At 38.8% G+C, this 12251-nt stretch overlaps 4 protein-coding genes across 5 annotated transcripts; 2 read left to right on the top strand and 2 right to left on the bottom strand.

Moving 5' to 3' along the window:
* Window positions 1–240: 240 nt before the first annotated feature.
* On the top strand, window positions 241–3929 carry LOC111799912 (glutamine synthetase leaf isozyme, chloroplastic). The gene is made up of 14 exons (XM_023683425.2): window positions 241–441; window positions 682–947; window positions 1065–1104; window positions 1211–1314; window positions 1389–1437; window positions 1530–1636; window positions 1719–1806; window positions 1894–2022; window positions 2118–2192; window positions 2588–2641; window positions 2720–2757; window positions 2856–3015; window positions 3095–3155; window positions 3505–3929. The coding sequence occupies exons 2-14, from the start codon at window positions 694–696 to the stop codon at window positions 3642–3644; spliced, it is 1299 nt and encodes a 432-aa protein (XP_023539193.2). The 5' UTR covers window positions 241–441; window positions 682–693; the 3' UTR covers window positions 3645–3929.
* Window positions 3930–4427: 498 nt separating this feature from the next.
* LOC111786030 (AWPM-19-like family protein) lies at window positions 4428–5903 on the top strand. Its single transcript, XM_023666383.2, has 4 exons — window positions 4428–4648; window positions 4755–4974; window positions 5083–5128; window positions 5551–5903. Exons 1-4 carry the CDS (start codon window positions 4525–4527, stop codon window positions 5668–5670), a joined length of 510 nt encoding a protein of 169 aa, XP_023522151.2. The 5' UTR covers window positions 4428–4524; the 3' UTR covers window positions 5671–5903.
* Window positions 5904–6099: 196 nt separating this feature from the next.
* On the bottom strand, window positions 6100–9933 carry LOC111799911 (protein FAR1-RELATED SEQUENCE 7-like). 2 transcript variants are annotated; one of them, XM_023683424.2, is made up of 3 exons: window positions 9585–9933; window positions 9195–9491; window positions 6100–8683 (listed from the first exon to the last, which is right to left on the bottom strand). In XM_023683424.2, the coding sequence occupies exon 3, from the start codon at window positions 8646–8648 to the stop codon at window positions 6363–6365; it is 2286 nt and encodes a 761-aa protein (XP_023539192.2). In that variant the 5' UTR covers window positions 8649–8683; window positions 9195–9491; window positions 9585–9933; the 3' UTR covers window positions 6100–6362. The 2 variants fall into 2 exon arrangements, with proteins under 2 accessions (XP_023539192.2, XP_023539191.2); XM_023683423.2 differs by having other exon boundaries at window positions 6100–8688; window positions 9585–9930.
* A 461-nt stretch (window positions 9934–10394) lies between these two features.
* On the bottom strand, window positions 10395–11927 carry LOC111799914 (uncharacterized). The gene has a single exon (XM_023683429.2). The coding sequence runs from the start codon at window positions 11818–11820 to the stop codon at window positions 10537–10539; it is 1284 nt and encodes a 427-aa protein (XP_023539197.2). The 5' UTR covers window positions 11821–11927; the 3' UTR covers window positions 10395–10536.
* Between the last annotated feature and the right edge of the window lie 324 nt (window positions 11928–12251).

The raw sequence follows: 12251 nt of genomic DNA, 5'->3' as shown, positions 1-12251 counted from the left end.
ACAATTTTATTATTGATTGGAAATTGAAAGAAACAATAAATAAATTATTTGAAAGGAAAAGTTGACTAAATTAACAAGATTCTCTGCAACCCCATGTCGTTCTCGGCTGAGAAAAGCATAAACTGTTAGTAATTTAATACTGAAACCAATCAAATGATGCAGTGTTCTTCAATAATCAATACCTTCCTCAAATTTCCATAAAATGCCTTTTATATCTCGAAACCCAAAATCCAATTTCCTCCATTCATCTCGCAGCCCTATCTACTTCCCAAAAGCCAACAAATTCTCTTTTAAACACTTGCCTTTTATATGGTTGTAGGATCTTCGCTCTATCTCTATCTCTATCCTGCAATCTTCATCCCCTTGTTCTTCATCCGCCATTATCGACGAAGAAACCCACTTCTGGGTTCGATTTTCCTGCCACTCTCCGGCACTTCTCTTGTAAGTTCCTGAGTTTTCGCTATCTGGGTTTGTGTCTGTTCATGGATTTAGGGAAATGTGGCTACGTTTTACTGTCAAATGCTCTGTTTTCTTACATGGGATTGTTTCTAAATGTGTTTTCCTTGTGTTCATCATTTTGGATCGATGAAACTATGGAATAGCTCACTTGATGGCTTGAACTCTCCTGAAACAATGTAGTTTTGAACTTGTTTTGATCTTTGAATGCTCTCATTTAAGCAGTAGGTGCAAGAAATGGCTCAGATTTTAGCTCCATCTACTCAATGTCAACTGAGAACTAAACAGAGTTCAATGGCTGGAAGCCCCATAACCCCCAAGATGTGGAGTTCTTTACTTATGAAGCAGAGCAAGAAAGGAGGTGTGAAAAGCTCAGCAAAATTCAGAGTTTTGGCTCTCAAATCTGATGGTAGCACCATAAACAGGATGGAAGATCTGCTAAAACTGGACGTTACTCCATACACTGACAAGATCATTGCTGAATATATCTGGTTTTTCTCTTCATCTTTCCTTAACCTGCATTTCACTTAGCGTACAGCAGATTAGAGTGTTCATTAGAACAAAAAGTTCATCATATCTGAAACTATTTGGTTCGTTTTTTCACATAGGATTGGAGGATCTGGCATTGATTTGCGTAGTAAGTCAAGGGTATGCTGTTTTCTGCTTCTGAGTATACAATAAACATTCATCACTTCAATTCATTTGATCCTCATTGTTCTTATTCTGAGTTTTGTTCATCGTTTCTTACAATCAGACCATTTCAAAGCCTGTTGAACATCCATCTGAGCTACCTAAGTGGAACTACGATGGATCTAGTACTGGACAAGCACCTGGGGAAGACAGTGAAGTCATTCTATAGTATGATCTAAGATCTTTGTCTTTATAATAACATTTAGTATCTTCATCTGACTAATATTTGATGTATTCCTCAGCCCTCAAGCAATTTTCAAGGATCCCTTCCGTGGTGGCAACAATATTTTGGTGAGTTCTAAGAATCATTGCTCATAGAACGAAAGTCTGTATGTTTTCGATATCATATATCGGAATGTTAATGGTCTCGTCATCCAATGAAGGTGATTTGTGATGCATACACACCAGCAGGTGAGCCCATCCCTACGAACAAACGCCACCGAGCTGCTGAGATTTTCAGCAACAAGAAGGTTGTGGATGAAGTTCCTTGGTTAGTAATCCAATTAAGTCATACATTTAACTTAAGTGTGCCCTGTAGAACCATGCAGAGTACTGAAACCATTGTAATTTAGGTATGGAATTGAGCAAGAGTACACCTTACTTCAGACAAATGTGAAGTGGCCATTAGGTTGGCCTGTTGGAGCTTATCCTGGACCTCAGGTTGAAGTTCTTTTGATATTGATCTTTATAGTTTCATTGTACAATATCATATTAACTTCATCTGCAATGATATCTTGTTCATGGCAGGGTCCTTATTACTGTGGTGTCGGAGCCGATAAGTCATTTGGTCGAGATATATCAGATGCTCACTACAAGGCTTGTTTATACGCCGGGATCAACATTAGTGGTACCAATGGAGAAGTCATGCCTGGCCAGGTTCTCTCTTGTTCTCACTGACATCTAATCTTGTCGAATCGAACGGTATTCTACGGTTCATATAATCCTTCGAATTAACAACATTTTCCATGCAGTGGGAGTTTCAAGTTGGTCCTAGTGTTGGGATTGAAGCAGGAGATCATATTTGGTGTGCTAGATACATTCTTGAGGTATGAAACCTTGAAGGGCTAAACTTCCTCTATTACCAGGCTCGAATAGACGCTCTCTTTAATCTTGATAACGTTGCTCATTTCGTCATCCTCGAATAAAACTTATAACATCTTACTGTAAGTAGTTTGTGGCACACAATTGTGAATGCATAGGAAGTTACCTTATATTGATAAAGTTAGCTCGAGTCAAAGATGAATCGGAGAGTACATAGATTTCTGGTAAAAACATGGAAGTGTATGTTTGCTTCGCTCCTCGGTAAATAAGATGAAATCTATTCCCCCCATTGACTTTTTCCGGCCTAAGTGAAAGTGAAGTGGTGGGCTCGAGGAAGATCTCGACCAAGATTTTAGTTGGGTTTATGTGTGAACTCATGTTTCCTCCTCCGTCTTGACAGAGAATTACCGAGCAAGCTGGGGTGGTTCTCTCACTTGATCCAAAACCAATTGAGGTACCTTAAACTTTTAGGTCCAATTTACTCTTGGAATGGACTGGTTAAGTGGACTTGTCTGATTCATTTCATGGGCAGGGTGACTGGAATGGAGCAGGATGCCACACCAATTACAGGTACTTGAATGCATTCCCTTTCATTGAATATGATCATTGTACAACAATGAAATGTCTTCGTAGTGGCTAGAATTGATGAGCAATCCATTCATTTACAGTACGAAGAGCATGAGAGAGGAAGGAGGGTTTGAAGTCATAAAGAAGGCTATTCTGAATCTGTCTCTTCGCCACAAGGAGCATATCAGTGCCTATGGAGAAGGAAATGAGAGGAGGTTGACAGGGAAGCACGAAACAGCAAGTATCAACTCCTTTTCCTGGGTATGTCTGAACATCTGCTACACACTCTTTTGTCCTGAATAAATACTATTTGGATCAAGTTTGAAAATTTCAACTGCAGGGAGTGGCTAACCGTGGTTGTTCGATCCGTGTGGGACGTGACACTGAGAAAGAAGGCAAAGGTATGTGTTATATCATTTCAGGAATAAAACGCTATTAATATTCGTTCTTCGTTATTCAATAATATGGAGCTAATTTAAAAGATGTTGCCATTGTTGTTCAATAACAAGAAGGCACCAAGTCTAACGAGCGTATAAACGGGTTTTTTTCCCGCTTTAGCGATATTTTAGCTTCATTTTCTCTGAACATGAGAAAACTGAAATTAGGAGTAAAAACCACTTGCATTACCAAAGAAGCTTTCTTCAAATGTTGGAGTCTGCTTCTGTTATCTGATACTCTATGAAACATAGAATTCTTGGCAGTGACACTTCATTGATTGTACTATGTCCTTGTGATGTTGTTGTGCAATAGGTTATTTGGAAGACCGACGTCCCGCTTCAAACATGGACCCATACGTCGTGACCTCACTGCTGGCAGAATCAACACTACTGTGGGAGCCAACACTCGAAGCTGAAGCACTTGCTGCTCAGAAACTGGCATTGAAGGTCTAGAGCCAATGAGTCATATTTGGTCTTGAGGGCAAAGTTCTCAGTTGATTAAGTTACCAACCAAGGAGAAGAATTTCCCTCATTCTGTTAGATTATGCAGAGAGAGACCTTTTGTAAATAAAGGTCTTGAAGTCTTCCAGTCAGCTTTTCAGAACAATCATTCATGCAAAAAACAAAAAAAAAAATAATAATCTTTTGGAGCAAAAAGAAACTTCATCTGTGTACCTTGCAGATGTTCATTTTATTTGAATGTTTACTCAATTCGATTTGGACAGTGCCTCTTGATCACTTACCATCTGGTTATGAATTTTCGCATACCTCTCAGTTGTTTACGGATGGATTCAGTCATCGATCTAGTTACCGTGACATGTTCTAAATTGTTTTGCAGACTACAAACTTCATTTCTAAAAAAGAAAGAGGGTAATACAAGTACTAAAACAACTAAATATTGATTCTGTGTTTCTTCTCTAGCCAAGTGAGTTTTGTGGATCAAAAGCTGTTCTATCTTTACTTTAGAGATAGAAAATGATTGTATAACATGGCTCTTGAACAGCCTTCTTCCTTATCTCTTATTCCAATGATTCAATCTTGGTTTAGTTTGAATGGAATCTTGTTCCTTGCTCCCTTATGAGGCAAGCTTAACAATTGGAAAGGAACTTTGGCCGTTCCTTGGAACTGAAGAAACTTCATTCTGGTTATGAAATAAAGGAATACTTTTAACCTGGAGATGAACTGTTCTTTGATTTTTGTGGGAAAAGAACAACTTCTGGCTTAAATATATATGTATGTCCCTTTATATCCATCTATCTTATGAGCTCAGGGCAAGGAGGTGACTTCCTTCTCTCTCATTCTCTTTCTTGGCTTCTCTAAGCTCCAAAAATCCATGGCTACTCAAGTGCAATCTGCAGTTTCCGTCCTTCTAGTTCTTAATCTCGTACTCTACTTCATCATCACTGTCATTGCTTCGTGGGCGGTAAATCACGCGTTAGAGAAGTCTTTTGAATCAGGTAACTTTCGACTTACGTCTCCAACTTTATCAACCATATACAACAAATCCGAATGTTAGTAGTAAGTTTGGGTCTCTCTAAATGTTCTTTTTGTATGAATTTGTAGCATCGACGTTGACACTGCCAGCCCACTTGTTTCCGATGTACTTCCCCATCGGAAACATGGCGACGGGATTCTTTATTATCTTCTCTTTGATTGCTGGGATTGTTGGAATGGCAACATCAGCCACAGGTATCACCAATGTCTCAAAATGGAATGCCTCAAACGTACACACAGCATCTGTTTCCTCTCTTGCAACTTGGGCAGTCACTGTTCTTGCTATGGGGTAATTTTTCCCTCTCTGTTCTCTTTACAATAAATCAGTTTTCCAATGGTAATTTGATTATGAACTTCGTATTTAATAATTTACTGTTTTCTTTACTCTGTTTTCCAGGTTTGCATGGAAAGAAATTGAACTTGGTTGGACAGATGGAAACTTGGTAAGGCAGGCATTGTTTGGAACAGTTCCCACTTTTTAACTTTTTTTCTTACTTTCATTCTTGAAGAAGCTTGTTGGGTAATGTTTCTTAGATTCCAATTTCAAGTCTTCAAGCTAGAAGCTTTTCAAGTACATAAGTATCTAGACCCTAAAGAAGGAAGGGTTTTTTAATGACTTGTTTTTCCTTTTTGGTACTTTCTATATCGTAATACGATCTCGTTAACATAGTTGCATACGTGGTTCATTTACATTATTCTACTTCATCAATCCACGTAATACGAACTAATAAAACTAGAAATAAAACGACAATTGAAAGGCCAAGACTACTTTATAGAACTAGAAATCGTTCTATAAATCACATGGTTCTATAGATGGTTCTATGATTGAAAGATTGAAATGTGGAATATTTGTATTTGTACACAGAGGACTTTGGAGGTAATGACAATCATCACAAGTGCAACTCAATTGTTATGCACAGGCGCTATCCAAGTTGGGGTTGAAGAGATGATTGCTAGTAGCAACCGAATTGGAGGAAGGGTTTGAACCAAACATGCATGAATACATGTACAAACCAATAGCTTGGAACTTCAAACACCCTTTTGATTTCTTTTTCTGTAATTCTATAATTTTCTAATTGTGTTCTTTCATGTATTGATTCCGTGTGGATTTGATGTTGAGGTGATATGTCACCTGTATTTGTTTTCCTTTTTCTTTTTAAATCTTATAACATGTGAGCTTGAAAATACAAAATTAAATTAAAAAAAAGGCTTGGATAATTGTTGTTTATAAGTTCATGGTGATTGTCTAGACGACTGCCCTGAAAATTGATCTACCTTCAAGTATTATACGAGTTGTATCACTTCAAAGAATCAACAATATACGAGGGTCTGGATTCGAGCCTATAACCTTTTAGTTTAACTAGTTGAACTATGCTTGGTTAGAGGCTATATTCAAATATAAACTCATTCTAAGTAATCCAAATTCTTTTCATTTACATATTATAAACATTCAGGTATGACATATCCAGAAAAGGATCATCCCCACAACTCAATATCATGGTTTCTGGATCACAATCTAAAGTCATCCACTGACCAACCAAAAAAAAGAAAGAAGAAGAAGAAGAAGTGCATGCATCCACTGACCAACCAAAAAAAAAAAAAAAAAGAAGAAGAAGAAGAAGTGCATGTGCATGCAGTATAAAATTGAGAACAGAGATATCTATCTAACCTCCATATTTATCTTTGCCAACGGAGTTTCCTTCCACCCTCTCGCATGATCTCATATGCAAGTTTGTACTTTTCAAGAGATGTTGCACCAGCCTCAATGTATTTACAAGCAGCTTCTCTCAAACTCCAAAGCATCACGGCCTTGAGTTCTTGAGGGCCACCATCTGTGTCCACATCTTGCAATGTTCCATACTCGGCATTTCGAGTCCATCTGTGTAGGATGTAGCGGGGTGGAATTTCACTTATTCCTAATATTTGGAACACCCTCAGAATATGTCTACACAGTATCCCTTCGTATTCAAACATTTTACAGCTACAATTCACCGTCAGGTTTGTCGATATCACTGTGACTACACATTTTTCATTGTCATTTTCGCAGCGACGCACCAGGTATCTGCTGAGAGCCACTTCCTCGTAAATCTTGAACCCAAGATATCTGTAACAGTGCAGGAGTTCTTTCTGGAACACCTTGAACACTGCGTGAGTATAGAGCCTTAGACATTGCTCTTCTACTGGTTCTTTTGTTTGCAGAAAACCTTGTAAGTTTAGAGAGTTCAAACTCTCTTTTCTTTCTTCATCACGGCGTCTCTCCAACCCAATTTCGTAACGAGAAATGAACTCTGCAAGTGGTGTTTGAGCATTGAATGCTGCACCAAAACACGATTCGAAATTGTCAGTCGTGGGGATGCCTGCAAAAAATGTTCCCCGCAAGAACAATGGAACCCAGTTATTACGCTTTATGTACATCTCTTTAAACCAAGCATTGTCTTTCAACCCATACTTTCCCACAAGCATGTTCCACCCAACATCAAATTCTTCAGCAGTCTGACTCTGATAAATGCATTTTTCATACTCAAATCTAAAAGTTTCATCCAGCATGTTAAGATTATCTTGCTCCTTTTTCCGGATTTGCCACGATGAAAAACAGTGTAAAGTTCGGGGGAAGACTTGGGCGACTGCTTGTTGGATCGCCTTGTCCTGATCGGCAATTATTGAAAGTGGGTGGCAACTTGACATTGCTCTAAGCCACGTTTGAAACAGCCATGAGAAGGATTCCACAGATTCTTCAGCAATTAAAGCACAGGCAAGAAGAACAGGTTGTTTATGGTGATTAACTCCAAAAAAAGTAGCAAATGGAACCGCATAAGCACTTTTCCTATATGAAGTGTCGAGGATAATAGTATCACCAAACTGACTACAAGAAAATCTAGACCTTCCATCTGCCCAGAAAACGCTCATGCAGTTAGAATTCTCAACTTCTACAGCATAAAAGAATCCAGTATCTTCTGCTTGCTTGGATTGGAAATATTCAAAAAGACCTGGGTACCAATCACTACCAATTTTGTTCTCCCGAGTTCTCTTGATGACGATCCCGTAGTTCAAGTTAACTGGTTCCTTGCCTTCGAATCCACCATTCAGTTCCCCTGTGAACCTTTTGGAAACTATTAGATTTCTTTTTTGAGTATCTGGTTGAGGCTCAAGATCATGATTATGCTCTTTCTTAAGGCGGTCTACAACCCATTTTCCAGATTCATGCCTCTTGATCCTCATAAACGCCCCACAGCCTAATCTTGATGGATGTTGAAATCCCTCCTTAGAGCACACAAATCGCCTCGATGTAATTGAACCACTGTTTTTTGATCGAAACAATTGACCAATGCGTATTCTAAATCCTGCATTTGCAGCATATGCATTATAAAACTGATATGCCTCATTTGCTGAATTGAACTCCAGACCAACACAAGGCTCACCCCTTGGTGGTATTACGTTTCCTCTCTCATTTAAATGCTTTGAATCAATAATTCCTGAAGAACAGGAGAAGGCATGTTCAACATCCTTGAATAGATGAATTTTTCGTCTATGAGAAACATTAACCGTCAATTTTGCAGATCTAGGAGCCTTAACTTGAAAAGTAGGAAGGGTTTCCCCCCCATCATCATGCTCGAAGTGATGATTGTGATCTTTGTGAAAAAGGTCAATGACCCACATCCCAGAATCACGCTTCTGTACTCGTATGACTGCTGGACAGCCTGTGCGTGAACTAAGCTGAAACCCCTCTTTTGAACACACAAATCTGCGAGATGATACCGTACCATCAGTTCGTGATCTGTACAACTGACCTATTCGAACTTTAAATCCAACACGCTGTGCATATGAACTATAGAAATTAAGTGCTGCATCAGATGAATCGAACTCTTGCCCCACAAATGGTTCAAGCATACAATTCCCATCATTCTCTCCACCCAGTTCATCTGTTGCACGCACCATATCAATTGGATATGCCTTCACAATCATAGCATTCTCACACTGTTCATTGTTAAGATCAGTATCTGAACTGCAAATTACAGAACACACATCAAATAACAGCAAATGAACAAGAAACCAAAAACAACAACAAAGCAATGAGCTCCCGAGGTTGCAGTTTCAGGCAAGATTCTTTGGAGCATAGACAAAAGTAGAAACAAAAGACATCTTATGAAAAGAAGAGCATAAGAACAGATAGTTCCAGAAAGATGAATCACTTGGTAAGAGAAGAAGCGGATTAAAAACTTGAAGCAAGTAAGCTCAAGCGTACAGTTCTTCTATTAGAATATTCTTATGGCGCAATCTCAAATAACGAAATAGAATTCCATAATTTCCTACTGTAGAAGATGCATCACAGACAGAAGAACCAACGAAATTCTCCAAGTGTAAAAAGATGAAAAAAGACAGAGAAACGAACTGAAATCAGAAGAATCACAGATCCTCAGACAACCAAAAACCAGTCCCCATGAAATGAACCGACGAACAAGAAGAAAACAGGCAAATTCAAAGGAACAATAGAACGAACAAAAATTCTACCTCGTGACGTTCGTCAAGTTAGTGCCCAAAAGCTTGTCCATCAATGAAGAGAGAGAAGCAAAGCGTTGCGAGATTGCAAGGACTCCGTACCCCCGACACAATTCCCTCTATTACAGCATATCAAACTCACCGGAGATCCTCTATGAATACATTCTGCCGCGAGATAGCACCATCGGAATTCTCACAAAACCCAAACGGAAAATTCTTCTCCCTCTCCGCCCGGCCATGCCCCTCATCCTCTTCAACCTTCGCCCCCTAGGGCTTGACCATTCGTTAGGGTAACAATCAATCGCGACACTGTGTGGTATATATATATATATATTATTTATATGTGTATCTTTATAATATATATATATATATAGAGAGAGAGAGAGAGAGAGAGAGACTAACGTGAAAGGCTGAGTTACCGCAGCGATCTGCTGGGCATCTAGATCCAAGGGCTAGAAGAGCGTCTGTGATGAACAGCGGTGGTTGATCACAACATATGAGCTTCATCATCTTTGTCCTCGTCTCTACCAGACTGCCACTGCCCATCCACCGATCCACTCTGACACGTCTGAGATGCGCTCTTCTATAAGGGAAGTCCACGATGCTCTTCAACATCATATGAACATAATTCTTTCCATTTTTGATCTACTCTCAAACTGTACACTGCAGGTGGCATCAACACTATAAAGCTAATCACTCCTCAAATGGATTTTGTTCTTAAATTTATTCACATACCAAAAATTGAGAACGGATCAACAACTTTAAAATTTTAAGTTCATCAACTATAACAAGCTCATGAGATATATTAATCTTTCTTATTGTCGGGAGATTACTGTCGAAACGAAACTCGAGTTCATTCATAAAACAACAGAATTTGCGCAAATATATAAATTTAACAAAATATTTAAAAGTTCAATCGATTTCATAATCATTTCAATATTGGTTGAGTTGTATTCATGACAATTTTGTATAATCTAATGTACAAGAAAGAAATAGCAAAAGAAGTTCTTGTATCCCATCGCTCAATAGATTGACAATTTTACGCGGTTGAATATCATAAAAATACCTCAATTTTGTATCAGATGACTATTAGGGAAGATAGAAATCTACCTCCGACGATTATGATGAGACAACCACTAAACTGCCTCATTCAATAATTTTTGGAAGTTATGAACTTCCAAGTGATTGTAATCTGTGATCAACACCCAGATGAAACAAATAGAGGAGCCAATTTATACAACGGACAATGAGATATGAACAGTAATCACATTTATCAACGAAAGACTTCAGTCACCAAATCATGGAGTCTATGAAATGTAAGTTGAGATTTTGAAAAGAAAACAAAAATTTAGTTTCATGATTTAGCACATTCATCTTCATCCTCAATTTCCCAACTCAGATCCTCCTCTTCCTCTGCCACAATCAGCCGCTTGATCAAACCAATCTTTTGTGCACTGCCACTACTAGAGGTATTGTTCTTGGCCTCATCAATGGTTCCAATGTCTTCAATTTCATCCCATCCAAGTTCTTCTTCCCCGGAAGACCGACTGGAAATGATCGAAATGTCGCTGTCTTTGCAGGAATCACCACTGTCTCCTCTTCCATCTGCAGCCAATTTTTCACCAACTTTTTGTTCCAGCTTCCTATCACTGTCCTCTGTTGCATCATCAGAAACAGCAATTTTCTTTGAGATGGCACTCTCTGAACTGTCAGTTTCTCTCTTCTCAGTACTGAGAGCGCCACTGGATTCACCCTTTGACTGCAACTCAGCATTATTCCCTTCTTCTTCATCGTCATCGTCAACATCCCAACTCAAATCTTCCTCATCTTCTGCAGAAATGGCTCTCCTCACGAGCTTAACTCTGGCTTCTTCTGCTTGCTTAAGCTTGTGAAGCCTGTAAAAATATCTACTCCAGAAGACCTCACGGACGATTGTACTTGGAACTATCGTCCGATAAATCTCCCGAACATCCTCGCTTTCTTTCATCAAATTATCGATTTCCTGTTCTTTATCTTCCAATACAAAACCTAATTTCCAATTTTTGTAATCCTCTAAATCCTTAGGTTCCTCCAAATACGTATCCAGGTCTCGCTGAATCGCAATCAATTGCGTATCGAACCTATTATACTGTTTGAATTCGAGATTTCTACTATTGCTACTTCCTAATTGGTTTGACGAAAGAACAACATCGCTATTATTTTCATGATTTCCCGAAACAAGATCAGAAGCTAATAATGTATCCCTACCATGTGAGATAATCTTCGAAGTCGATTTCCAAACGGCACTACCGATATCGTCAATGGCTTGGCCAACCGACTCCAGCGACTCCTGCGCAACGGACGCACCGACATCGAGAGTCGTCGGAAGGTCCTTCACGGCACGCGATGCGACGTCTCGAATCACCGATGTCTCCTTCTTCAATCCAGATCCTAATTCCTCAAGCTCACGACGGTAGTTCGAAATTACAGATTCCGACGTGGTCGCGAGAGTCTTGATCAGGCCGCCGAAGCTCCAAGCAGAACTCGTATTGGAGATATTAGAAACCGTATCATCGTCGTGGTCGTTGTCGTCCTGTTCCTCCTCCGCATCGGACAGTTCCGAAGGTCCGTCGGCAGAGAAGACTGAAAACAGATCCATGGGAACAAATGGAATGCGAGATTTTGAATTGGGAGCTTCCTGAAAAATGAATAATGATCACGACCGGTTATGGGAGGGGCAAAAGTGGAATAAGATGTATCTATTGAAAAAAGCTTGCCGGTGGGCTATTTATAAAGAGAAATTTATTTATTTATTACTATTATTATTATTTTTTAATTACGGTATTAACAAAAATTAGGTTTAGTTTTGGACCATTTGGTTACATTCTAATAGATTTATATTGATTTACTAAACACTATGTTCAAAATGGGCCCAAGCCCATCAGATATCCTTCATGGGCCCATCTCAAAACAATTTTGTTTGGCCCAAAATTTTATGAAATTTATAAATATTATTTTATTAATAAATTTATATTTTAAGGATATTGTCACTAACTTATATCAAATTTTAATTTTTTTTAAAAAAAAGGT

The sequence above is a fragment of the Cucurbita pepo genome, chromosome 8 (assembly GCF_057944985.1).
Source record: "Cucurbita pepo subsp. pepo isolate OVF chromosome 8, ASM5794498v1, whole genome shotgun sequence".
Taxonomy (NCBI): Eukaryota; Viridiplantae; Streptophyta; class Magnoliopsida; order Cucurbitales; family Cucurbitaceae; genus Cucurbita; species Cucurbita pepo.
Note: the sequence above shows the minus strand (reverse complement) of the source record. Positions and strands in the feature narration are given on the sequence as shown.

What these genes read in the sequence shown, in the direction of transcription:
- LOC111799911 (XM_023683423.2), bottom strand. Translation starts at nt 9,235, where the DNA reads ATGGACAAGCTTTTGGGCACTAACTTGACGAACGTCACGAG. An exon ending in AACTTGACGAACGTCACGAG is followed by an intron (nt 8,689 to 9,194) that starts GTAGAATTTTTG and finishes TGTAATTTGCAG; the next exon opens with TTCAGATACTGATCTTAACA.
- LOC111799912 (XM_023683425.2), top strand. Translation starts at nt 694, where the DNA reads ATGGCTCAGATTTTAGCTCCATCTACTCAATGTCAACTGAGAACTAAA. An exon ending in GTGCTAGATACATTCTTGAG is followed by an intron (nt 2,193 to 2,587) that starts GTATGAAACCTT and finishes CCGTCTTGACAG; the next exon opens with AGAATTACCGAGCAAGCTGG. An exon ending in GTATCAACTCCTTTTCCTGG is followed by an intron (nt 3,016 to 3,094) that starts GTATGTCTGAAC and finishes TTTCAACTGCAG; the next exon opens with GGAGTGGCTAACCGTGGTTG.
- LOC111786030 (XM_023666383.2), top strand. Translation starts at nt 4,525, where the DNA reads ATGGCTACTCAAGTGCAATCTGCAGTTTCCGTCCTTCTAGTTCTTAAT. An exon ending in AGAGAAGTCTTTTGAATCAG is followed by an intron (nt 4,649 to 4,754) that starts GTAACTTTCGAC and finishes ATGAATTTGTAG; the next exon opens with CATCGACGTTGACACTGCCA. An exon ending in GTCACTGTTCTTGCTATGGG is followed by an intron (nt 4,975 to 5,082) that starts GTAATTTTTCCC and finishes TCTGTTTTCCAG; the next exon opens with GTTTGCATGGAAAGAAATTG.
- LOC111799914 (XM_023683429.2), bottom strand. Translation starts at nt 11,820, where the DNA reads ATGGATCTGTTTTCAGTCTTCTCTGCCGACGGACCTTCGGAACTGTCC.